Source organism: Hippopotamus amphibius, chromosome 17, assembly GCF_030028045.1.
Source record: "Hippopotamus amphibius kiboko isolate mHipAmp2 chromosome 17, mHipAmp2.hap2, whole genome shotgun sequence".
NCBI lineage: Eukaryota > Metazoa > Chordata > Mammalia > Artiodactyla > Hippopotamidae > Hippopotamus > Hippopotamus amphibius.
In genome coordinates, this window is record NC_080202.1 from 13740049 (window position 1) to 13765951 (window position 25903).

The 25903-nt window shown below is 51.6% G+C and overlaps 1 protein-coding gene across 1 annotated transcript in view; it reads right to left on the reverse strand.

The window, feature by feature from the left end:
* RPH3AL (rabphilin 3A like (without C2 domains)) overlaps positions 1 to 25903 on the reverse strand; it is a 145631-nt gene that overhangs the window by 39801 nt on the left and 79927 nt on the right. The window contains 1 exon segment of the mRNA XM_057716063.1: positions 13266 to 13352. Within this exon segment, the coding sequence (XP_057572046.1) occupies positions 13266 to 13352 (87 nt within the window).

Sequence of the window (25903 nt, forward strand, 5' to 3'; positions counted from 1 at the left end):
TATTCCAAAGCCAACATGACACTGTTCCTGGGCTGACCCCTACTCGGCAGGACTCGTGGGTCTTCCAGTGTGTGGTCTCGAACAACGGACGCCTTCCTCGGTTATGGATTTGATTATTGCTTCATTTCCAGCTGGTCTTGTTCCTTCTTGGCGAAAATCTATAATTCTGAGGTTCCATCGCCTTCTCTGTTTTCTGGATTCATCACTGACTCTGTTATGGTTTTAGCTCTTTGGTTTATTCCCCCCCGCATTCTGGGAGATTTTAAAGGCTTTTCTCCATATGACTGATTCAAGCTTTTTTGGGTCTGATTTTTGATGATCTCCTCTGTTACCTTCTGGGTGTGTGCCTGTGAAATCTAGCACACGCACAAAAGTGTATGGAAACACAGTATGTTTCAAAGAATCACATTCAAGTAAACACCTGTGAGCTTATTAAGAAATTAAATATGACCAGATCTGAGAAGGCCCTGGAGGCCTTCCCTGCCTTCTTTTCAGAAGTAACCACCATCTGCAATCGTGTGTGAAGCAATTCTTTGCTTTGCTTTCTACTTTTAAAAACTGCTTATGTGTACATGTCTAAGTAAAATATTTACTATTACCTGTTTTTGAACATCATATTTTTGAGTCACTGTGTATTCTTTAGTGACTTGCTTTTTTTTCCCTTTTGCTCACTGGATATTTAATTCATCCTTTGAAATTTATCTATCTATTCCACCATGAAAGAAGATGTGGTGGTTCCCAGTTTTTTTTGGCTATTACAATAAACGCTGCTACATGCATTCTCGGTCATGTTTCCCGGGAGTGTGTGAGAGTTTCTCCAGGCTGTGCGGCTAGGAGTGGGCTGTGAGGCTGAGCAGCACACGCAGATGACACTCAGGAGGTGCCAGGTGCAATGTGGGGACGAACCAGCCAGGATGCCTACCGCACTGCCCTCTCAGTTAGTTTGCAAAAAGGGACCATCAGGAGCAGGCCCACGACCATGACCCTTGGGTTGACGCAGGGTGGGGAGCAGCAGGCAAAGTTCAAGGGTCAAGGGACTTCCCTGGTGGCGCAGTGGTTAACAATCCGCCTGCCAACGCAGGGGACACGGGTTCGAGCCCTGGTCCGGGAAGATCCCACATGCCTCAGAGCAACTAAGCCCGTGTGCCACAACTACTGAGCTTGTGTGCCACAACTACTGAAGCATGCACGCCTAGAGCCTGTGCATCACAACAAGAGGAGCCACAACAATGAGATGCCCACGCACCATAACGAAGAGTAGCCTTTGCTCACCGCAACTAGAGAAAGCCAGTGCGCAGCAACAAAGACCTAAGACAGCCAAAAAAAAAAAAAGAAAAAAGAAAAAAAGTTCAAGCGTCAAGAGGACAACCAGGTGCTGGGACCCAAAACCAGGTTCAGGGGTGTAAGTAGTTAGATCTAACAGCCAGGGCTGGGCTTCGGCTATGAGTGAGTTAGCCTGGGCTAGGGTGTAATGACTTACAAAGTCAGGGCAAAGAGAAGTGGCGCCGGGACCCAGGGGTCCCCCAGGTTGTCGGGGATCACTACGTTGCCCACTGAGGGTGAAACCTCCCGTGCTCCTCCAGCCTGTGGGCCATCCTGGAATAGGAGGGCTGATTCTCGAAGGCAGTGGTCGCCAGCTTGGTAGAAGTCATGAGGTGGAAGCCGGTCTGGTGGCAGGAGCCTCTGAGACAGCTCAGGTTCTTCACGTCCCGCTGTGCCACCTTGGACCTGTCACTTAAGGTCCCAGAGCTTCCGTTTGGCTGGAAGGGCGGGGACACAGGGTCCCACGTCTGACCCAGACGAGGACCCCAACAAAGGCTGGTTCTCTTCTGCTTCCGTTTTTCACAGAAGGATTTTCTGGCACTGCAGGAGGACATGTGTCTTGAGTTATTTCCTTAGGAGAGGGGATGGGTGTGTATTTCCAGGGCTGGGCACCACCTAAGAGCTTAAAGCATAGCTCCTAAAGGGTGGAGCCTCCCTCTACTCCCCAGTCCCCATCTGCCAGACAGCTGGCTAGCGAGAGGTGGCACAATCGTGCCAGCCAACGTCACTTGGCATCTGGAAAATGGGCAGGAGAAGCTGATTATCCAATTTTTGTTCAAATTAATGGAAGAAAATTACCATATTCAGATGCGTTTGCCCTAGCTTTTCGCCTGCCTCCCCAGGGCCACGTAGAGGAGGGTATCATAGCAGGGAAAGCCAGGTTGCGCAGGCCCAACAGACGGAGAGAGGGGGGTGAGGAGGTTGTGGTGTCAGGATGGTGTCACACAAGCTGATCACAGGGTCACAGGGCTCCCAACCTCGCAGACCGCTGAACACACCCAGGTGGCTGAGTAAGTGGAGGCGGGGGGCGCCTGGTGGTACAACAGCCAAACACCAGGACCTGTGGGCCCTGTTCCTGGTGGGCTGAGGGCTTCCTCTTGGACCACATCAACTCCCCTCCCTACTTCTGGTGGCCAAAGAGCCTCTGAGGACCAACTCCTTCCCCACCAGCCTCAGGGGACCCCAGGACCCCCGCACGTGGAAGGAGGGGAGCCTTGCTGGCTGGTGCCATGCTGTTCTGGGTGTGGCCCCATCCTGGGCTGCTCCTTCCCCAGAGAGCCAATGGCCTCCTCATTACACCTCCTTCAAGTCTCTGATCACATCTCACCTCCTTGAAGAGGCCTACCCTGGCCAGTCTCCACCCCTACCCATTTTTTTTTTTCCACTGTGGTAAAATATACATAACATAAAATGTACCTTTCTAACCATTTTTAGGGGTACAGTCCAGGGGCGTTAAGTGCATCCACACTGATGTGCTACCGTCCCACCATTCGTCTCCAGACCTTTTTCATCATCCCAAACTGAAACTCTGTGCCCATTACGCAATAATTCCTCATCCCCCCACCCCCAGCACCTGGCAACCACCTTTCTTTCTGTCTCTGTGAATGTGACTATTCTACGGACCTCATATAAATGGAAATCCTGCAATATGTGTCCTTTTGTGTCTAGCTTATTTCACTTAGCATAATATCTTCAACGTTCTTCCAGGCTGTAGCATGTGTCAGAACTCCATTCCTTTTTAAGGCTGAATAACATGAATAATGACAGGCAGAGAGCACATTTTGTTTATCCATCAGCCAAAGGTAGGTGCTTGGGTTGCTTCCACCTTTAGGCTATTGTGAACAGTGCTGTAAGGAACACGGATGCACAGTATCTGCTTGAGCCCCTGCTTTCGATTCTGAAGGGTAGATACCCAGAAGTAGAATTGTTAGATCATTAATTTTTTGAGAAGCTGTCATACTGTTGTCCATAGTGGTTGCACAATTTTACTTTCCCACCATCAATGCACAAGGGTTCAAATTTCTCCACATCCTCACCAATACTTGTTATTTTCTGTTTTTTAAATATTAGCCATCCTAATGGGTGTGACATGGTGGCTGGTCTACTTACAACACAGCTACCTCCCTCCCCCCCCCCCCCCCCGCCACACCACACTCCTGATCTCTTCGCCCTGTTCTGCTCTCTTCCTCCCACGCAGCATCTAACATACTATGTAATTAGCTTATGTATTCGTTTGGTTATGTTCGGGGAACCATTGACTGAAACTGCCCACCCTGGCCAGGCAAGATAGTAGCCACTTGCATGAGTTTTCTTACAACAGGAGGTTCTGGTAAGGAACGCGGAACTAACAAGCTACCACCAACCGGAAGAATTCAGGAAAGGTCAAAAGAAGAGTGGAGATGCCAGCACATGTGTCCTACCCACCTCCCAGAACCCTCCACGCTGGAATCCATCTTGGCTGAGCGACGTGCGCACCACTGGGAAGGACCCTGAGTCAGAGTGATTGGCCAGAGACAACCCAGAAACTAATCCCATCACCACAAAACCCGAGACTGTGAACCACGTGGCAGAGCAGTCCCCCTGGGTTCCCTTACCCTCCTGCTCTCCGCCCGGGCGCCCCTTCCCAACAAAGCCTCCTCTTGCGTTGTCAGCAAGGGTGTCTCCTCAGACGATTCACTTCTGAGTGTTAGACAAGAGCCCACTCTCGGGCCCTGGGAGGGGTCTCCCTTCCTGCAACAGTTATGTTTACTGTCTGTTCCTTCTCTCTTCCCCTGGTCCCTGCTAAAATATAAACTCAAGGCAGAGATATTTGGCTGATTTGTTCATCACTGTTTTCCAAGGGCCTAAAGTAGTGCCCAGCACATAGTAAATACTCAATACCTATTATGTGAATTAATAAATGGACGGATGCACGAATAGACAGTCAAGTTGTCAGAAGGAGTTCTGGAGGCAGACACACCTGGCTTCAATCCCTGGCTCCGTCAATTACTACCTGGTGTCTTTGGACAAGGGACATGGGGACAATAGCGAAAAGCTCGCCGGGCTCCGGTGAGGAAGATGCGAGATGCTGACTGGCCCGCAGTGGGTGCTGAGTTAATGCCTGCTCCTCAGAGCCAGACCGGACTCCCAGGTAGGACACCGGGCTCAGCGGGCTGGAGCGCAGGGGTGAGAACGTCAGTGCCCTCTTAGGTCAGGCAGCATCTCAGAGGGGAAAGTTCTTTCTCCAGTGCATGGACACAGGCGCAGAAAGGCACCCCAAATAGGGGGCAGGGAGACCAGTCTGCCTCCCCACAGGAGGCGGGGGGCTGGGGGGCCCTAGGAGCCTCCTCCTTGTGCCGTTTCCGCTGTGTGGGAAGCCGGGAGCCGGTACTGATAGCGGCTCCACTTGGCGGAGTGCAGCACGTGGGAGGTGACCAACACACTGAGGAAGTGTGACCATCCGGGTCCCCTGGGGCCACAGCGACAGCAGCCCAGAGCAAGCCAGACGCAGACGGCGGGCCGCGCAGGCAGCCGCCCGCCCGCGTGCCAGCCACCCACGCCTGAGCACACGCAAGGGCCTCCGGAGGGGCCCTCTGGCAAAGCTGTTTGCAGCAAAAAATCCAAACTGCAAGTAACAGCAGGGCCAGAAGAGAACCAGCGTGGGGAAGCAGATGGCAGCTTGCGGTGCGCACGGGCCGCCCGCCCGGGAGGCAGGTGCCACCAGGATGCTGGGCTCGGCTGGCACGGCTGCTTCCCACGGGTGCCGGCTGGGAGCGAGGGAGCCCCTGATTCTCCCAGGCTCCTGCAGGTTTGTGCCAAGATGGACCCTCCCTAGGGGCCCTAACTGGGCTACTGGGTACCCTCCAGGATGGGTGAGTTAAGATGATTTAAAAACCACCGTGTGAAGCCACTTTCCTACTCCACAAATTCCCCTTTCAGTTGATCAACAAGCAGGAGAGAAGGGCCAGAGGCTGGAATAGAGGCCCAGAATCACTGGGCACTGTGGGACCCCAGCCAAGGCCATCTGTGACAAGACTTCAGGGAAATCGAAGGCCACCTGCTGGGAGAAGGTTCTGAAGTGATCTAAACAAGGAACCTGCTTTCCTCTTTTGCAAATGTCTCTTTCAATCAGCAAGCCTTTCCTCAGCACCTTTTCTATGCTAAAGCACTGCAGGAAACACAGTAAGTATTGGTACAGCCCGACCTCTGCTGAGTTATAATCAGGATGTGGAGTGAAACGGGGAAGGCACAGCGCACGCTGAGGAGGGAAGAATGCTCTAATTGTATTAATCAGCTTCCAATTACTTACAAATTGGTTTTCTCCCCTCTCCAGCTCATCCCCCTAGAAGAATGCCTGCATCCTCAAAGATGCCTTCCTACTCCAAAGGGACATTTTAGAGGCTGCAAGAATGGTTTCTAGAGTACTGGGGAATCTGGATTTCAATTAACTTTTCCACTGATTACAGTATAACTTTGTGTGAGTCACTTTGTCTTTTAAAATGAATCAGGATTAAAGGCTAAACAATCAATGACATGAATTTCCGGCTTGCAACGTCATGTGTTTAGACGTCCCTCATGCAGTCCTTCTCAAGCTCGCGCTAACACACCCAACAAAGCACATGACTAAAGGGCACGTGAACACCAGCACAGGAGGGATCTGACATTCAACCTGCCGTCAGTCTCCCCTCTGAAGACAGGCGAGTGGGATGGATGAAATGGGTGTCACTGGTCCACCCACCCTTGCCTGCCTGGCAGGGATCAGGGTCCAGGGTCTGACGTCCCCTGGGCAGCCTTCCTTGTGCGGCATGTCTACGGGTTTCTGGTGCTGTTCAGGGGCTGTCTTCCCTCCTATAATTCTGTCTTTAAGAATGGGAGATAGACTCCCAGAAAATAACCAGGCAGGAGTGGGAAGGAGCTGGCAACAGTGAGCTGCATCTGGGAAGGTGTATTTTCTTAAGTGAAGCTCAATTGTGGGAGGGCAGGGAGAGGCAGGAAGAGCCAACTCGGTGTGGCATGTGGGAATTCAGTTCCCCAACCGGGGATCGAACGTGTGCCCCTTGCACTGGAAGCTCGGAGTCTTAACCACTGGATCTCCAGGGAAGTCCCCCTCAAGTCCTCTCTAGTTCTGAGGGCCAGAGGGCCAGGTCCCAGGAGAGTCAAGGTGCCTCCTCCGTGGAGTGGAATCCCAGACAAAGGGAAGGGGCTGTGAGTGGTGTTCCTGCTGCCTCTGGTAAACCCGGGGCCTGCGGAGCTCACAGCATCAGAAGGGGGATGAAGACACATGTGCAACCACCAAGACCAAACACAGGAAACCACCAGAGTCAGACCCCCCCGCCCCCCTCAAAAGGAATCAGTGAGTTTAAGAGTTTTCAGAATGGAGGGAAAAATAAAAAGAACTTGAAAACGACTTGGTAGAAGCTGATGAAAACATAAGACACACAATGGAAATGCACTCTTCAAATTCACAGTGCTCCCAAGAAGCAACCAGAATAGTCTGGGAACAAAGCAATAAGCAAAAACATAATTGAAACGCTTTCCTGAATCGGAGATCCAAATATGTTTGTCCTTGACAAAAATCAGTGAACGTGACAGGCATGTCCAGATAAAATTATTAATTTCCAAATACAGACATAAATACTACTACTGGTTATTTAAAAGGGAATAAAAGCATACGCCTGGCTTCAGACCTCTCCCCATGTTCTGTTCTTGCCTTCAGAACTATTTTATCCTGAGCATCGGATCTTGTCAGCCTGCCTTCTGTTCGCAGCTTTGACTTCACAGGCTGCGTCTGCTTTGTCGCCTACCCTGCATCCTGGAAACTGTCTTCTGGTTTACAGGGTCCTCCTTGGGGTTCCACAGGTGTGCCTGATGTGCTTGTGAACCAGTCCACTGAGGGGCGTCTCATTCCCTTTTCTTTTTTTCTTTCTTAGATTTTTTTGATGTGGACCATTTTTGATTTATTTTTATTAAATTTTTTTTTTTTTTTTTTTTTGGAGCAGAGAAAGATTTATTGCAGGGCCCAGAAAGGAGAATGAGTGGTTCATGATCAAAAAACCTGAAGTCCCCAATAGTTTGGGGGGAGGAGTTTTTAATAGGCAAAATTTGGGATGAGGGCTGCAGGGTATTTGACTTTCTCCTGATTGGTGGAGGGTGTGGTGGCAGGCTGGTGCTCCTGATGTGGACCATTTTTAAAGTCTTTTACTGAATTTGTTACATTATTGCTTCTGGGGTTTTTTGTTTTGGTTTTTTGGCCACGAGGCATGTGGGATCTTTAGCTCCCCAACTAGGGATCCAACCTGCACCCCCTGCATTGGAAGGCGACGTCCTAACCACTGGACCGCCAGGGAAGTCCCTCATTCTCTTTTCTATGTCTTTAAATCTTGAGCATATATCAGGGTTTATTAATTTGCCGACAAGGAAACCAGGAAAGGGACCAAACAGCGTGCCTGCCCACAGAGGGAATAGAAATGAGATGCAACAGGGAGCTGGGAGGTCGCATGCTTATATAAGCGGCTGGTTTAATTAGGTAAAGACTGTAGTTTCGTGTAGTCACAAAAACATCAGATTCGTGCAGTTAGTATAGTGGAAATCAGAGGCAAGGGACACCAGGCTTTTGGGAGCGCCGACCAGGGATCAAAAATAAAAAACAATGAATAAGAAGCAAATGATAAGGAAACATCTGTGGCTAGTAATGGGAAGGACAAGGCTTACTGCTCTAAAAAATTACCAGAGTATCACTGGATTGAGTTTTTAAAGTCACTAATAAATTTTTCATTTTTAGAAATGAAAATGGTTCACTTGGTTCTTCTTCAAATTTGTTCATTCTTTTCTCAAATGTCCTATTTGTTCGGTTTGGTTTCTAGTGCTTCTCTTATCTCTTTTACTTAATTTAAAAACTTATTTGGACTTCTCTGGCAGTCCAGTGGTTAGGACTCCATGCTTCCACTGCAGGGGGCCTGGGTTCGATCCCTCGTTGGGGAACTAAGATCCCAAAAGCCACAGGGCATGGCCAAAAGTAAAAAAATAAAAAATAAAACAAACAACAAATAAAACATGTATATTTCTTTCACAGTTTCACTATTATCTCTAGGTTTCCTGGGCACTGGTTCTCCTAGTTGCTACGTTTGCCTACTCTCCCTCATGGTGGCTCTTTTCACGTGTGGTCGGTTAGACAGCAGAAGTCAAACTCACAGAATTTTGAAGGGGAAGGAATATGATCAATTGCATTATCAGTCAAGTCACTGTCTTTTTTGTATAAAGGCAATAGCTATTATCAGATAGCAGAAGACTCAGAAAATACACTATGCACGTGTCATTACTTCAGATTACATATACCAGCTAATTATAAGTCAACTTAGTAACTCAAGGGTCTATAAGAAAAGAGGGACTATAAGCACTGGTATTTATTTTTCCCTTCTAAGCATCCGTTCTGAGGACATAATCTCAAATGTACGCAAAGAGCTAAGTACACATATATAAAGCAATTAGCAATGAGAAGGGAAAAAGGAAATAACTCAGAAGGCTTAAATTAGCTGAATACCCATGTGACAGAATGTTTATAAAGAGTTATTGATTAAACTAAGAACTGCTTACGATAAAATGTTAATTTTAAAACAGAGGTTCAACAATATAAAGACAAAAGACACAGAAAAAAGATAGAAAGTAATTACGCCAAAATGTTAATTGATTGTCTCTGGAATGTAAGATTATGGATTTTGAGGGGTTTGTTTTTCTTTACGCTTTCTGCACATTGTGAATGTCAACAATCTGTATTAATTTCATAATCACAAAATAATAAAATGTATATAATATTTTTAAAAATAAAAACTTCAGAGGGTAACAACGGTCAAGAACTTAAATATCTGGGGTGTAAGCCAGAAAGAGAAAAACAAATACCGTATGCTAACACGTATTTACAGAATCTAGAAAAATGGTACTGATGAACCTAGTGGCAGGGTAGGAACAGAGATGCAGACGTAGAGGACGGACTTGAGGACACCGGGGGGAGGGGAAGCTGGGACGAAGTGAGAGAGTAGCATAGACATAGATACACGACCAACTGTAAAATAGATAGCTAGTGGGAAGCTGCTGCAGAGCACAGGGAGACCAGCTTGATGCTTTGTGAGGACTTAGGAGGGTGGGATGGGGAGGTTGAGAGGGAGGCCCTGAGCCTCTTAGGGGGCTGGGGGATGGGGATATATGTATACATGTGGCTCTTTCACTTTGTTGTACAGCAGAAACTGACACAATACTGTAAAGCAATTATACTCCAATAAAGATTAAAAAAAAGAACTTAAATATCTGGGGTAATATTAAATAAGAAAGATGAAACATCATGATACTAACTCTGACATTATAGTCTATAATTTATTCTCAACAAAGCAGCCAGAGTATCCTTTAAAAATTGGGGGAGGATTCAGGTCATGCCTCTTCCCTACTCCAGACCTTCGAGGGCTCCCCATTTCACTCAGAGTAAAAGCCAAAGTCCTTCCAAAGGTCTACAAGGACCAACATGATCTGACCCCCTGCCATGTCTCTGACTCCTCTCCCGACCCTGACTTTGCTCCAGTCACACTGTTCTCCTTGCTGCTCCTCAAACCTACTAAGGACGCACCTGCCTCAGGGCCTTTGCACTTGTAGTGCCCTCTACTTGGAATGCTTTCTGTCCACACAGCCACATAGTGTGCTTCAGACCTCAGCTCAAATGCCATTTTATCAGTGAGCCCTGCTCTGACCCCTGTATAAAATAGCAGCTACCCCTATGTTCCCATCACCCCAACCCCACTTTACTCTGAGTACTTTTTCATCATCTGTGACATGACAAGATTTACTTTATTGCACTTGTGGTCTCCATCTCCCACAAGAAGAGCTCTTTCGCCTGGCATATAGAAGATGCTCAATAAATGCACCGAATGCCCAAAAGAATAAATGCATGAGACTGTAAGCGCCTCAAGAGCAGAGGGGCTGAAGCTGACACCACCGCATCACTGAAGTGCACAAAACAGGCAGCAATGCCAACCTGACAGCCCCACGGACGTGAACCCAGCATTCGACTCACTCCAAACAAACAAACAAACAAACAACCCTTAAAATTACAGCCAACGATGATGGAAGGGAAGAGTCAAATGGAAAAGAAGATAAGAGTGTTTGGGCCGAGTAGTATGAGAGTTTCCATCAGAAAATGCAAGTTCTTCCATCAGGATGTGGTTTTTTGCTGCAGGACACAACTCCATATTTTTATCGCAGACGCAGAACCAGCTCTATGTGGCACTTAAGATGACATTTCAAATGCTCTTTCTATTTAGCTATCTCTTTGTTGTGATTAGATATTTTTCTACAGGGAAAAAAAAAAGGCATTAGGAAACCAATTACCCTGTCACTCTCCCACCCCAAAAGCAGGCAGGGAAATGCAGCACTTGGATATGGTACCCAGAGGCACCCAGACAGACACACGTACTTTCAGGGCCCATCCACGCCTCCTAAACATCCACAGTCTGCCTGGTCCCGCAGAGAGGGAATACGGCATCCTTGATCTTGCGCAGTTTTATCGGCCTCTAGATATTCAAGGACACACTGATGGCATAGAGCACAGCCTCATATTCTTTGCCTTAGGAAAGATAAGAAAACTCATCCTAAGGTATTTCGGACTTTTCTGGGCATCGGAGTGCTCTGGAGATTAGGATGGGCTGGTGGTGGAAGCTGCCCGCAGTAGCTCAGGACTGCTAGTGAGCGTGAGGGTAACGCGTGGTGGGGCTGCACAGGGGCAGCTCCCCCTCAAGCCCTCCACTGAATCACTACATTTGCTAAATTCGTCTTTCCTTCCATCCCCCTCCTTTGCCTTGACAATTTCTTCATCTCAGTCCTCCCACAGCTCAGCCGCGTCTTGTCATCCTGCTCAGGTGTCTCCCACAAGATACGGTTTTAGGGAATTTTCCTCTCTCACGTGGATGACTGCATCTTAAAAGGGACCCTCTCAAGACCAAAAGGACCTCAAGTTCAAGGGGGGAATTTCTGGCTGGGTGAGAGAGGAGGGCCTCTGATATATTTATGGAGCACCTAATCTAGGCTGGACAGTCTGTGCACTTTGTACGCGGTAATGTTGTTGCTGAATTCTCACGGCATCTCCATGAGATAAGCATTATCGTCTCCATTTCAGGATGAGAAATCAGGGACCTCCGGGCAAGACAGGCTAGAGTGTTAGTTCACACTTGGAGGCCCTGCCTGCTATCTTTCCTGTCCCAAAGACACAGAAAAGATACATAAAAAGATTCCCAACGAGGAGGCTCAACTGTGCTCAAAAATGACACATATATCTCGATGGATCAGAAGCTCCAAATATTTACTATTTTGAGGGGCTGAAGGCACTGCCTGCTGAGCTCAGGGCCCAGAAGCAGGTGGAGGCAGCTGAAAGGTTGGTCTTCCAAGGGTACAGGGACTAAAAGTCTCCCATGGGAGGTGGGGGACCAGAGCCAGAGTCCCTGAAGTGGGGGCCGATGAAGGCACTGTCCATCTGGGAAAGGAGGCTGAAAAAAAGCAGAGATCCCACTTTGCCACCCTAAGACTAGAGCTTATCTATGAATATGAACACTGATAGAAGCTGGAGGAAGCACACACACACAGCCAGGGCCTGACCAGACGGCCCAGGGCTTTGATGATCATCTCTGGAAAGAATCCCATTATCGCTGTGAACACACAGCTCATCACTAACCCAAGACAGCTGGCCCTGCACCGGGGGACCCAGGGCCTGGGTGGAGGCAACTTGAAATCACTTGGCAAGGAGAGCTGGGTGGAGGTGATGAGCAGCGAGAGAAAAGAGAGAGAAACTGACTCCCACTCAAGATGAGCAGACAAACCCCAATTCCAAAACACCCGAGGAAAGCTGTCGCTGAGAGAGACAACCGACAGAGTCTCAAAGATTTAGTGAGCTGGAAGCAGTACTGAAGAATTCATCCAGAAAGATGAAGAAATAAGAGAGGAAGCACAGTTGGGAGCTCTGGAGGATGGACTGAGAGGCTTGCAGCTGTATCTCACAGGGTTTCCTGAAGAGGAGACTTGGAATGGCAGGGCAGCAATATTCAAGGATATCATGGCTGAGGATTTTCCTTAACTAAAGACATTTTATGGACCCTCAGATGAAAGGAGCATATTAATCACCAAGCAGATACGTAAAAACAATAAATCTACACCTAGAAAACCTGGGGCATCCTCCCTCTGCCCGACTCCTGTTCCTGAGATCCCCGACCCACGACCTTCCCCAGGAGCTGTGTGACAATGTCCTCCACTGTTTCGGCCCCACTTCTAATCCTGGTACAGTGAGGAAAGCCCTGGGTTTGGGGTTGGGAGACGTAGGTTCAAGCCCCCCATCTGTTCCTGCCTCAGAGTCCTCGCTGAGCCTTGATTTCTCCCCTTAAAATGGGATCAGAAGTGGAATGATAGAAACTTGGAACCAGAAGGGACTTCGGGGGCAGCGTCATGACAGCAGACCATGGCTGTTAGACCCACTAACTAGCTCGGTGCCCACAAGATACTTAACCTCCTGCATCAGTAAAAGGTGACAATACAGGCACCCACCTATGGGGTTGTATCAGGATGAAATTAATTCATACGTGGAAAGACCCTAGCACGGTGCCAGGCGCACAGTAAACCTTCAACCCGGAGCAGACATTTCTGTTATAACAGCCCCCTGTGAAACGCCACCTGCACCTCCACTCAGTGCGAGGGGCTCCCCACAGAAACCACGGGCCCCAGGCAGAGCAGAACCAGGGCCCCCTGCCAGCTCTGCACTGGGGAATGGGCAAGCCAGCCAACTGCCCCTCCCCACCCCCGTCTCGGGCTGCCCTGGGTAGGCTGTCCTTGGCCTTCTGAGAACCCCCTCCCAGCGAGCAACCATGAACTTTCCCGAGTTCGAGCATGCCCCACCCCCGCCCCGGCCCAACCCCACTCCGCTGCCCTGGGTACCCTACCTCTCTCTGCTCACTGCAGATCTTACACAACCACAGGGGCCGCTTCTGGCCGGGGGTGGCCTCGATCCCGCATTTGGTGCAGACTTTCTACAAGAGAGAGGACATGGGAATGTAAACACTCAGCCCCTTTCTCCTCAGCTGAGGGCTGGGAAAACTACCACCAAGGAGCCCTTTGGCATCTTCCGAGGGGATGGCTTTTGCTTCAGGCCCCAAGGGGAAGTACCCAAAAGGCATAGATCATCTAAAACCTGCAGCTGGCTTTGGGGCGCAATGAGTGTGCCCATCTACAGATCTCCGTGATAGAAATTCACCCCCACAAGTACATCCTGTTGGGATGACATCAAAAAAAAAAAAAAAAGTAAAAAGCTTGCTGAGAGTCACAGCTGCATCATTTCAACAGCAAGGAACTGGAAACAACCCAAATGCCCGATACCAGAGGCAGATCCAGGCAAACACAACTGAATATGCTGTAGCCTTAACACAGCAGACTGTGTTGGTCCCTGGAAATGTGGGCAGGAAGTGATGTTATTCAACAAAGGAAACAGACATTCGTATATAACCATGTAAAAAACTCCCTGTGTACCTGACAAGGTGAGACTCCAATACAGTGAGAAATACCAGTGACCGCTTAAGCACTTCCTTGATGCCAAGGCCCTTCATTTAATGATCCCAGGAACCCTATTATGTAAGTATTAGGCCCATTTTAAAGCCAGTCGTTTGAGAATTTGCTCAAGTTCACACAGCAAGTAAGGAACAGACGCGGGTCTGCCTCTAGAGCCATTATATAACTGCCTCCGGACACATAAGTAGCCAGAACCTAGTTTCTGCAGCGTTTTTCCTTCTACAGAGTTGCTTAAGCTCACAGAACTTCTAAATACGTATTTTGCTTCCCCCAAATACACAGCCACACGCCCTGCTGGGAAAAGCCAGATGAAACGCACCAGGAGGCAGAGGGGGACGGGTGGGGCTGAGACCTCCTCCGGGCTCACCCAGGCAGAGTCTGATTCGGGGACAGCGTGTCCTCCTTAGAGAACAGGGACACCAGCTAATCAATCAATCTTTCTGCCTCTGCGTGGAAGCTGCCCGGTCCCTGCGGGGCTGGGGGCTCTCTCCTGCCCCCCGCCGAGGGAAGGCTGGATCTGTACTTGGCCTTTCCTGCAGGCTGCCAACTGAGCGAGGAGCACACCTCTCCACGGAGAGGGAAATGTCACCAACTTGGCTTCCCAGAGCATGTTGTCACCGCCTGACTGGGCGGCGGAGCTGCAGGAGGCAGGCAGCCAGCCCGTGGCAGACGGGAAGCTATGATACACGCGTGGGGGGTAGGCATTTGCTTCCATCCGAAGCGCAGGTACAAGAAATGTCACTTTTATTTCTCCAAATAAACGGTAATCTGCTCCAAGCGCCTGTCCCTCTGGGTTGGCAGGGAAGTCCATCCCAGTCTGTCGGGGCCCCGGTCTTGCAAAGGTCCCAGGCTCGGGGGCTTCCGCGGCTCAGTACATCTGGGAAGGGCTTCCGCGGCTCAGTACATCTGGGAAGGGCTTCCGTGGCTCAGTACATCTGGGAAGGGCTTCCGCGGCTCAGTACATCTGGGAAGGGCTGCCGGGCTGCTCCCTGCTGCGCTGCTCTCCCTCCGCGCTCCCACAGTCCTGCGGAGGGGAAGCGGCCCGGCCACTCCTGTGCCAGGCCTGGGTTTGGGGTCAGTGCCCAGCAGGGGCGCCACCTCTCTGAGGGTCAGCAGCCTGCCCCCCGGAGCCCCCAGTCACCAGCCCTGACCCGGCCTGCAGACGCTCCCTTGCCTACCGGAGCTGCCTCTCCCAATGCTCACCCCGACCCTTCTACCTCGAGGACAGGGGCCCCCATAAGCCCAAAAGTGGAGCCTCAAGAAACACACATGGGGGACTTCCCTGGAGGTGCAGTGGTTAAGAATCCACCTGCCAAGGTAGGGGACACGGGTTTGATCCGTGGTCTGGGAAGATCCCACATGCCATGGAGAAACTAAGCCCATGTGCCACAACTACTGAGCCCATACGCCACAGTTACTGAAGCCCGTGTGCCTACAGCCCTTGCTCCGCAACAAGAGAAGCCACCACACTGAGAAGCCTGTGCGCTGCAACGAAGAGTAGCCCCTGGTCACCACAACTAGAGAAAGCCCGCGTGCAGCCACGAAGACCCAACGCAGCCAAATAAAGAAAGAAATTAATTAATTACTTAAAAAAAAGAAACACACACGGGCCCGTGCCCTCTGGGGTAAAGAGAGGAAGGAGGCGCTGAAGCCAGCTGGCATTCCCATGGTCCTGCAGAGCTGGCGCACGTGGGAAAATGAGTGGAGCCATCTCGGAGAGGCGAGACTGTCCTCCTGCGTTTTCCACATGCTTCTAGGGTTCGATGGTAGCTCGCCCTCCAAGCACACAGCGTGCCCTGCCCGCCTCCCGAGGTTGCTGAATGAGACGATGCTGCTGGGATCTGGGAGGTAAGACCAGTTGCCCCCGTTATTGAGCACCAGGCCCTGCCGCCGTGGCGACAGAGTGTGAAGGAAGTGGGTGTTATCATGTCCATCATACGGGTGAAGGCACAGGCTCAGAGGTGCTGAAGACAGCCTACGGTCCCGCAGTGAGGTAGTGACGATCAGGACTAGGGAGGCATCCTTCCTCCAGAGCTCAGGAGAACTGAGCACCCTGTGGAGCGTGGTCCCGTGATGTGAGGGCGGGGTCCCGCGAGGCACCCAACGCTCAGTCCTACGTCGGCCTGTCCGCCGAGGCCAAGGGGAGTATCTGGCTGCCTTGCAGGAGTGACATCTAAGCAGGGGTGGAAGGATGGCTGTGCACGTGCCCTCGATAAATAGCATCTGATTGACTGGACATCTGTGCTGTTGGGGGGCAGGGAAAGAAGCTAGCAGAGAGTGCACGAAAGCTGTGTCCTGTCTTCTACCAGCAGAACACAGCACACGGAACCACCTGACCTGGGGGCAGGAGACATGTGGACCAGTTGCCCTCCAGAGGCTGGGTCAAAGGCTGTCAGCTCCCAGTCCTGGTCAGGGAGGGATGGGTGGCATGTCTCAAATGTTCCTTCCTCCCCTTGTCCTGTAGGGTGCTGAAGGGGGTGGGGGGTGGCATGACAGGGCACACCCTCCCCAGCCCATGGGTAGCCCTGTTTTTAGGCTACCACCCATCACTGGTGGAACCCCTCTCAGTTCCCACCATCTCTTGGTCCATCTTTGCAAGCTACAGTGTCTCTGGCTCTGGAATCCAGGCCAGCAAAAAGATAACATGCCCCAGTTCAAGTCATACATAATTGCTGCTCTATTTAAATCTCGATCAATAAGAGAATAACAAGCCTTTTCCCCTTATGGGCTTGGTCTCTGTTCCCAGGTTCCAATAAAGAAAATTAAGCAGGTGGTATTTTGAAAAGCCAGTGAGAGAGAGTGTGAGCCGGCCACAACATCAGCTCAGTGCAAAGGGAACACTGCACTGTTGTGTCAAGAAGAGCTGGGCCTGGGGCTGGCCATTAGCTTCCCTGCCATGTGGGCTTCCATTGAGCGGAATTGCTGTGGGTCAGTGAGCACTGGCTTCCTGGGCTTGGCTGTCTCATGCTTCCTATAGCCTGAAACTGTGTCTGAGCATTAAACAAACCAAGTCTAGCTTCTGGGCCTGACTCAGATGCTTTGTGCATTCTTTTTGCAAATGTACATCCCAGCCCAGAACATGCACCAGGAAAGGGGGTGGCTCAGGGTGTAGCCCACAGGGCTCAGGCTATGGGGCAGGAGAGAGCAGTCTGCCATTTAGATGCAACCTTGGACTTGTCACTAACCTTCTCTGAGCTTCATTTCCTTGTCCTGAAAATGCTGTTAACCGGCAGGTTCATGCCACAGTTGGGAGGGTTGAGGGAGATGATTCACAAAAGTGCTCAGCACAGGGGACTTCCCTGGTGGCACAGTGGTTAAGAATCTGCCTGCCAACACAGGGGACCCGGGTTCAAGCCCTGGTTCAGGAAGATCCCACATGCTGTGGAGCAACTAAGCCCGTGCGCCACAACTGATCCCCACAACTACTGAGCCTGCGTGCTGCAACTACTGAAGCCCACGCACCTAGAGCTTATGCTCCGCAACAAGAGAAGCCACCACACGGAGAAGCAACAAAGAGTAGCCCCCGCTCACCACAACTAGAGAAAGCCCGTGTGCAGCAACGAAGACCCCAACTCAGCCAAAAAAATAAATTTAAAAAATTATTTTTAAAAAAAGGGCTCAGCACAGTACATGGTAAGGAGCAGACAGTCACCATGGTCCTGCATGGCTGTCTCCGTGAAGAATGCCACACCCATCAGTCATAGAAGCCAAAACCCAGAATCATCCTTGGTCCTCACGCTCCCTCATGCCCACCCAGACAACCCATCTCCAAGGACTCTAAACCTCACTTGAACTGCCACTCCCCTCCACCATCCACACTGCCATCTCCGGGGCCTGCGCCATGGCCCACCCCACTTTGGCCAGCCTCGGGTGTGTTCCTGCATGGAAGCCAGAGTGATCTTTTCAAGATGCAAATCTAATCACGTCCTGTCTCCTGTCCTTGACAGCTTAAGAGCCTCCGGAGACTTCCTGTTGCCCTCTGGATGAAGACTGCCCCCTTTCACATGACACATGATGCCTGCTCAGCCTAGACCTACCTCCTTGTGACCTCAGCTCACACCCCTCTCCCCGGTTCCACTGCCTTGTTCTCCACTCTCAAGCCCCAGCCATGTTGGCCTGACTTCAGTCCTTGCTTTTCCTACCACTGGACCTTGGCACGTGCTGCTCCCTCTGTCTGGGATGTTCTTGATCACACTTTCTCCTGGGATGCCTATGCGTCCTTCAGACCTCAGCAAAAGCATCGCTTCTTCAAGGAAGCCTTCCCTGATTTCTTACCCAGTTGGAGCTTCCCTAACAGGCTCTTGTGTCTTCTCCTCCACTGAGATCTCATGCTTATTTGTGTGGCTGTGTAACTACGGTCACTTCCCCTACTAGGCGGTCAACTCCCAGAGGGCAGGGGCCACGTCTGTTTCTGGCCCCTTTCCTCTTCCCGGTACCCGGCACGATGAACTTTTGTGGAATAAACAAATGAACAAAGAAGAGCTACTTTTAAAATTACAACTGAGAAGGCAAGACGTGGTCCCTCCTGGAATGTGCCAGGCTGCTGGGGGGAAGAGACACACAGAGACGGGAGGCACGCGCTGGGCAGCAGCGGGCAGGGGCTCCCCGTCCTCACCGAGGGATGCCGACTGGCCAGGCGGCGGGGGATCCGACGAGGGAGAGCCCCGTCTGGGGTGGGGCGTCCGGGGTGGTGAGACTGCTGCCCGGTGGGCCTCCCTCTCCGCATGCAGGGCACGAATCCAGGCTGGGCCGGCCGCAGTGGAAGCGACACCCAGGGTCCTTTGCTAAGGGTGGGGGCGGAGATGTGTGCCCCACCCCCCACGTGACCACTCCCGCCTGCCTCCTCAGGGGGGCGTTCTGCAGGCCGCTTGCATGTGTAGACTGGTTTTGAGGTCCGTGGGGTGCCCTCCTCAGCATCCGCACACCCCGGGCCACGCCGGGTACCCCAAGACTCCCCGGGACCCCGCCCCCCCCCCCCCCCCATCGAACATCATCACCTTCACCTTCCCACACGGCAGGCCAGAGTCAGAGGTACGACAAGGTCTGGGAGACCACAGAGCTCGGGCACCGCACTCCCAGGCTGGCCTTCACATCCTTGCCACGAGCCCCTGACTCATTCCATGCAGAGCCCCCCCACGCACCACGGTGGGGTCCCCAGGCTGCCGTCAATCAGAAGGAAGCAGGCGCGGTGCCCACGCGGGGGTGGGAATGAAACCGCTCGCTCCCCTCCGAGAGCACTTAGAACCCGGGCATCAGCCACTCCCTCCTCGACAGGCCCTGAAGCCTTCGCGGCATCATCCGTCACTCGGAAAGCGGCGTTCCCGACGCTCAGCCGACCGAAGAAAGACGAAACTGTGCTCAAACGTTCCACACCCAGAGGCCAGAAAAACGTACGCCGCGCAGGAATGAATACCGGAGACGGTTACGTTGAAACTGTTTGGTGCTTCAACTCAACAAACATTTACTCAACACTGGAGGGAAGGCAATGTTCTAGGACTGATGAGGGTGCTCAAGGCATGGTCCCCTCTGTCCTCAACCAGGGTCCCGTCGAGCGGAGCACTTGATGAATGAGCAGAACTTATCTGGAAAAGGACGTGCCCAAGAGCTTCAAGACTGAAAGTGCGAAAGGACTTGCCCAAGAGTTTCAGGTTTCACCGACTGAAGTCTGCCGGTGACATGGTCTCTCCTTAGGAGCCAGGTGGCAATGATGCTCGTGGAGCAGTCAGCACTGCCCCCCACCCCCACCCCCCCGGAAAGCAGGGGACAGAAATGGCTACGTCCGGACCATCACAGCACGGGAATGAACAACGTGAGGAAGTCGGCCCACGCGCGTGCATTTCACACCACCCAGTGTGTCCCCCCTGCTAGAACTCGAATCTTCAGCAAGGAAAAATCTGCCTGTGTTTTGGAGAAAGGTACTCGGCAATAAAAATGCCGATGTAAACAGAAAAAGTGGAAACAATCACAATGGAACCGCGTATTTACTGACATGGGCAACGTTCACAATAAATTACGTTTAAAAAGCATGTTATAAACCGTAAGCCTGGCCTTTCCCTGGTGGCTCAGTGGTTAAGAATCCACCTGCCAATGCAGGGGACATGGGTTTGATCCCTGCTCCGAGAAGATCCCACATGCCGTGGAGCAACTAAGCCCGTGTGCCACAACTACTGAGCCTGCATGCCACAACTACTGAGCCTGCACACCTAGAGCCCGTGCTCCGCAACAGCAAGAAGCCACCTCAATGAGAAGCCAGCACACCACAATGAAGAGTAGCCCCCACTCGCCACAATTAGGGAAAGGCCTGTGCGCAGTAACGAAGACCCAATGCAGCCAAAAAAACCAAAAAAAAAAAACAGTACGCCTATAAATCACCATTTAGATGGTGGTTCTCTACCATATATATATTTATATGTGCCTGTATCTATTCAGAAGCAGATATATGCACAGAAAAATATCTGGAGGGAGATTGGCCAAAATATAAATCGAATTGTGCTAAGTCAAAATCTATGTTAAATGGGTAAGCAGAATTCCTATTTAAAGGAAGCCTATGCTAAATGTTTTGGGAAATCACTTGCCCCAACTTCGTTTTTTGACCAATCTGGATTTTTGTGGGTTAGGATGGATTAAAGAAGCTGAAAGCACATGCACAGATGGGAGGGAGGCTGGACTTACTGGTTGAGTGTGGCTCAAATGTAGATAGTCAGCCCTGCCTCCAACCCCCATCCCTCCGCAGGTGGTGTCAGTGGGTCACTGACCCCTCTGATCCCAGGCTCAACCCTGCTCGACCCCAAGACATCAGCCAGGCCTGGAGGAGCATCTCCAGCCCTGGAGGGCAGGAGAGCAGGGGCTAGACATGGCCTCCTTGCCACAGAGAGACTCAGTATCTGGAATTCAGGTCCTGCTGCCAAATGACTTTCAGTACTTTAGATACTGATGTACAAATTATAAATATTTATATCCTTTATTGAGCCCTGGTGCTACACCAGGTGTCAAGGTAGGTATTTTATGTAGAATCTCATTTAATTTTCATAACCACCCTAGGAAGTGGTATTATTGTCCCTGTTTTATAAACAAGGGATCTGAGGCTTGAGGCTAAGTAACCTGACCACGGGGAGCTGGGATGTGAACTCCATGCTGTTTGAACCCCAGGTTTTGCCCAGACAAGAGACTCATCCAAGCCTTCCTTCTCCCCTGGTGGCTCAAGTGAAGGCAGGGCTGACTCCCCAGGCCCCGGCCCTTCCTCCAGAACTTCAGACTCAGTCAAGCCTCAAATGGGAGAGGGCATAGTCAGGGTTCTCCTCTGTTCATTAGGACACCGTCTGGGGGCCAGCAGGGCTGAGGGCACGCTGACCTGAGCCCTGACTGCTGCAAATACTGAGTCACCAAGGCCCAAAGACACAGCCTTAAGAATGCCAGCCACCTGCTGCTTGGCTTGAGACAGAAGACAGGAGGCAACTGGAGAAGAATTTCTTAAGGGAGACAAGTCTCTCTGTGCTTCCAACCCTAGTGTCCTGCCAGGGAAATGCCAGCCTTCTTCCATCCCGGCTGTGGGTGGCAGGTGTATTAACCCATGCAGGGCTGGGCCTCCTCTCTTTACTCCCGTCACCGGAAGACTGCACGGCCTGCTTCGAGCGGGCCCTCCCCCGCCCCCAACCAGATGAGCGGCTGATGCTACGTGGGGACCACCTGCAAACCCCAGCCCTGGGCAGCCCCCCAGCTGCCAGCCGCCTCTCCTAGCTGAAAAGCAGCCCTGCAGATTTCAGGGCTAGCTTCCAAAACACTGCCTCCCGCCACCAGCCACTTGCCATGGTCAGCTCTGCATCCTGAGCGGAGAGGAGGGTGAAAAAGGCAACAGAAGGAGCTCGAGATGAGCATTCACAAGCACGTACTAAGAAACCATGCCGAGGGTGTGGCTTTGGATCAGCTCTGTGCGGATGCCCCACACGTGTCTGATGGGGCCTGGGGTACCACGGGCAGGATGAAGCTGCCTCTCCCCCCCACCTGCCCCTGTTAACCCTTCCTGGTCCTGGTTATCCTCAGCATCCCCTCTCAAAACGAAGATGCTGTGCTCAGTTCTTGCCTCTTTTCCAGGCAAACATGGAAAGTGAAGATTTGAGCTGTCTAGACGGGCCCCCGGGCCAGGCAGGGTGGGTGACAGGAGGGTGAGTGGAGACTGCCACGGCTACAACCAAGAGTTTGGGCAAAAGGAGCGGAGATGGGTTATTCAGTCTGAAGCTAAGAAGGTTTTAAAAACCAGCAAATCTAATAACATATGATCAAAGCGGGACCACAAGAAACATGGCCCTGGGTCTTAGGGAATTCTTTCATTCCTCCAGCAGGCGCCTGTGCAGGACACAGTGGGCACACAGCCCTCTGGGGGGAGGAGACATACAAACACTGGCCTGCGTGGCTGGAGCACTGAGTCTTGCTGAGACCGAAGCGCGAGGATGCAGACACACTGGGCAGAAGGGAATTATGCACAAAATATGGAAGGGGTGAAGGGCTGAGGGTGATGACCAGGGTTGGTTCCGGAAGCTGGCCTGTTGAGGGCCAGTGTCGACCCCTGAGGCTAGGGTGCACCCCTCTGAGGGAATGCCAGACCCTCCAGGGCCGAGGACAGGGCACTTGGAGCAGGAAAAGCACATTCAACTGTATGCAGACTTTTTCAAACATAAAATATTATTTTGAAATTTCAAATAGCGTTAAGAAAGGTGGAAGCTTTCCACGTTTATCTAAAGGGAGTCTGGGTGTTGAAAGGCTAAATGAAGCTGCTCCAAAGTCTCGATGGAGAAGAAGGATGGTTGGGGACTCCACACTTGTCCCTCTCGACCTCTAAGGGGACATTGGGTCTCACGGGGCCTTGTGTGGGGACAGGCAATAGCATTGACTCTCCCCAGGGGTGTGTGAGGATAGAAATCAATGTGTATCAGACATAGAAAACAACTTTTGGTTACCGGAGGGGAAGAGGGTGGGGAGGGATAAATTAGGAGTTTGAGATTAACATATATGCACTACTATACATAAAACAGGTAAACAACAAGGACCTACTGTACAGCACAGGAACTCTATTCAATATCTTGTAATAACCTATAATGGAAAAGAATATGAAAAAGAATATATTTTTAGGGACTTCCCTGGTGGTGCAGTGGTTAAGAATCCACCTGCCAACACAGAGGACATGGGTTCGAGCCCTGGTCTGGGAAGATCCCACATGCCATGGAGCAGCTAAGCCCACGCGCCTAGAGCCTGTGCTCTGTAACAAGAGAAGCCACTGCAATGAGAAGCCCGTGCACTGCAACAAAAAGTAGTCCCCGCTTGTAGCAACTACAGAAAGCCCCCGCGCAGCAACGAAGACCCTATGCAGCCAATAAATAAAAAATAAGTAAATTTATTAAAAAAAAGTATCTCTATAGTATATGTGTATATATATATATAACTGAATCACTTTGCTGTACACCTAAAACATTGTAAATAAACTATACTTCAATTTAAAAAAAAGAAACCAGTGGACAGTTCTATCAGGGGTTCTTGGACACAATCCTCCTACAATCTCCCAGGCCTGGTGTGCACCCCAGGGCCCCCCTGTCCCTGGGCCAACCTGCCGAGAAAGGAAGCCTCTGGGGTAGATGCAGTCACCGCACACGAGGGCTCCCTGACCGGTACCGAGCGTTCCTTCAGCTCTGAACACGGCCTGCTCCTCCCCACTTGGCTCCTACGAGTCCCTCAGGGACTAGACTCCTGGAGCCCTCACTAGCTCCTTCCAGCCCTGAAGGAAGAAACCCCTCACTCCTGGAACTGATGGGGCCTGGGCCACAGCTGAGCTTGTCAAGTCCTCTGGGCTCTCAGCCTCAGGTCCACGTGGCTCCATCCAAATCCCTGGACCCGTGGTCTTCCAGGACCACCATGTCACATGGCCTGCAGCTCTCCAACCCCACTCTGGCCGGGAGGGAGTCAGGACGGAGGAGGGCCCAGGTGGTGGAGGAAGCGGGCTTATACCCTCTCGATCCCTGCTGGGTGGTTACTTAGATTTACAGCTCATAATAATGATAATAGCCGCCATTTATTGAGCACTGATTCCATGCCTGGCACCCAGCTCCGCACTCAACACACGTTATCATCATCACATTTCAGCTCGTTTATGTTCACAACAGCCCCGAGAAGGAGGTTTTATGATCTGAATGTCTTGGATGATACATGGGAGGCCCAGAGATCTTGGGTGACTTGGCTAAGTTCATGTCATCAGGAGGTGGCAGAGCCAGGGTGGGGACCCAGGGCCATAATCATAAAAGCGAGAGCTTACAGGACACGTACTGCGTTGCTGGGCGCGGCGTGCTTCACATGGACGAGTCACTCAAGGATGTCGGCCCTGGGGCAGACAGCCCAGGTCACACAAGGAGAGTAAGTGGAGGGCCAGACTAAGGTCACACCCCGATCCTGCCTCTCACTCCTGCCCCTCGACCCCACACTAGCTGAGAAGGATGCTGATGAGGCCCAGGAAACGGATGTCCCTGAGAGAGAGGAAGTGGATGGAGTTCTCCCATGGACAGTGTCTCTCCTGTGACTGTGCCCCCTCTAGAAAAAGCACACGCTGTTCTTGCTCAAACTCCCCAAGTTTAGCAGGCACCTGGTATGTAGTTGGCTACGGAGGGAGGGAAGGAGGGGCTGGCTAACAAGCACCAGGTGCTGTGGGCCTGGGATTCTGCAGACATCAGGGGGCCGATGTGACTTTTAACGAGGGGAGGAACGTGAGTAGATCTGAGTTTCAGACAGTGGTGGTCTGAGACACATGGTCGAGACAGACACTGGCCATCCTGGGAGCACGAACTCAGGGCACTGAAGGCCCCAGACACAGCCAGCTCCCGCCTCCCCCCGCCAGGCCCTGGTTGCATAACCAACCACTGTTTTCCTGCAGCAATGGGCTGGGGCCTCCCCCAGTTTCTCACCCAGAGGCGTACCTGCCACCTGGCAGCCACCTGGCCCAGGCTCTGTTACAGGAGCCACAGCTGAGAGAGAGGCTGGATCATTTAGGTTTTCTGTCCTTACATCCAGCATCCTGAAAATGCCCTGCCCCTTCCAGCAGCCTCCCAGCTAAGGCCACAAGAGAGCCTGGCTCCTCTGGGGCTGCCGCAAAGCAGCACCTTGGAAGGAGGGCCAGGCAAGGAGCCCCTGGCCAGGTGTGCCAAGCAGATCCTAGCTCTGCAATTCTATGATTCTAGGAAGTGTGACCAGCCTGTGCGATGGACTCAAAGACACTGAAGTCACAGCCCTGCTCTTGGAACGCGTGAAATCGCCATGGAAAGACCAGGCAGGGGCCTCCAGTGAACCTTCTCCATCCTTCCCCCTAGAATTTGGTGGGCAGCAACTTTAGCAACAGGTTGGGCCAAGGATGCCAAGAACATTCAGCAGACACTTTCCAAGGCCCTGCTGCTACCAGGCCCTGGACAAGCGGAGAACATGGTGAGGCTCACAGGCTGAGGGCACAGAGACAAAACGACAGATGCACACATGTGAGAGCCTTCCTCTTGGGCCCCTGCCTGACTCTCCAGCCTCACCAAGCCCACCACACCAGTGCCCAATACCTCACTGCCTGTTCCTGACACTCTAGGTGCTTCCCTCCCTCCATGCTTTCACCCAGGCTTTGCCTCATGGCTAGCGAACTCCTATGCATCCTTCAGGAACAACTCAAGTGTCTCCTCCTCCGTGACGCCTTCCTTGATTTCCCCCCAGGGGAAGCACTAGTTACTCCCTCCTGTGTTCTCCCAATATGGGCCGACATCTCTAGAGGAGTGTTAACTGTATTATGTTGAAATTGTCTCTCCTGTGACTGCCCTCCAGAAAAAAGGACATGGCTATTCTTGTTTAAATCCCCCAGTTTAGCAGGTGCCTGGCATGTAGGGAGGGAGGGGCTGACTAACAAGCACCAGGTGCTATGGGCTTGGGATTCCGCAGACATCAGGGTGCCGATGGCGACTCTTAAAGAGGGGAGGGACATGATTAGATCTGAGTTTCAGAAAAA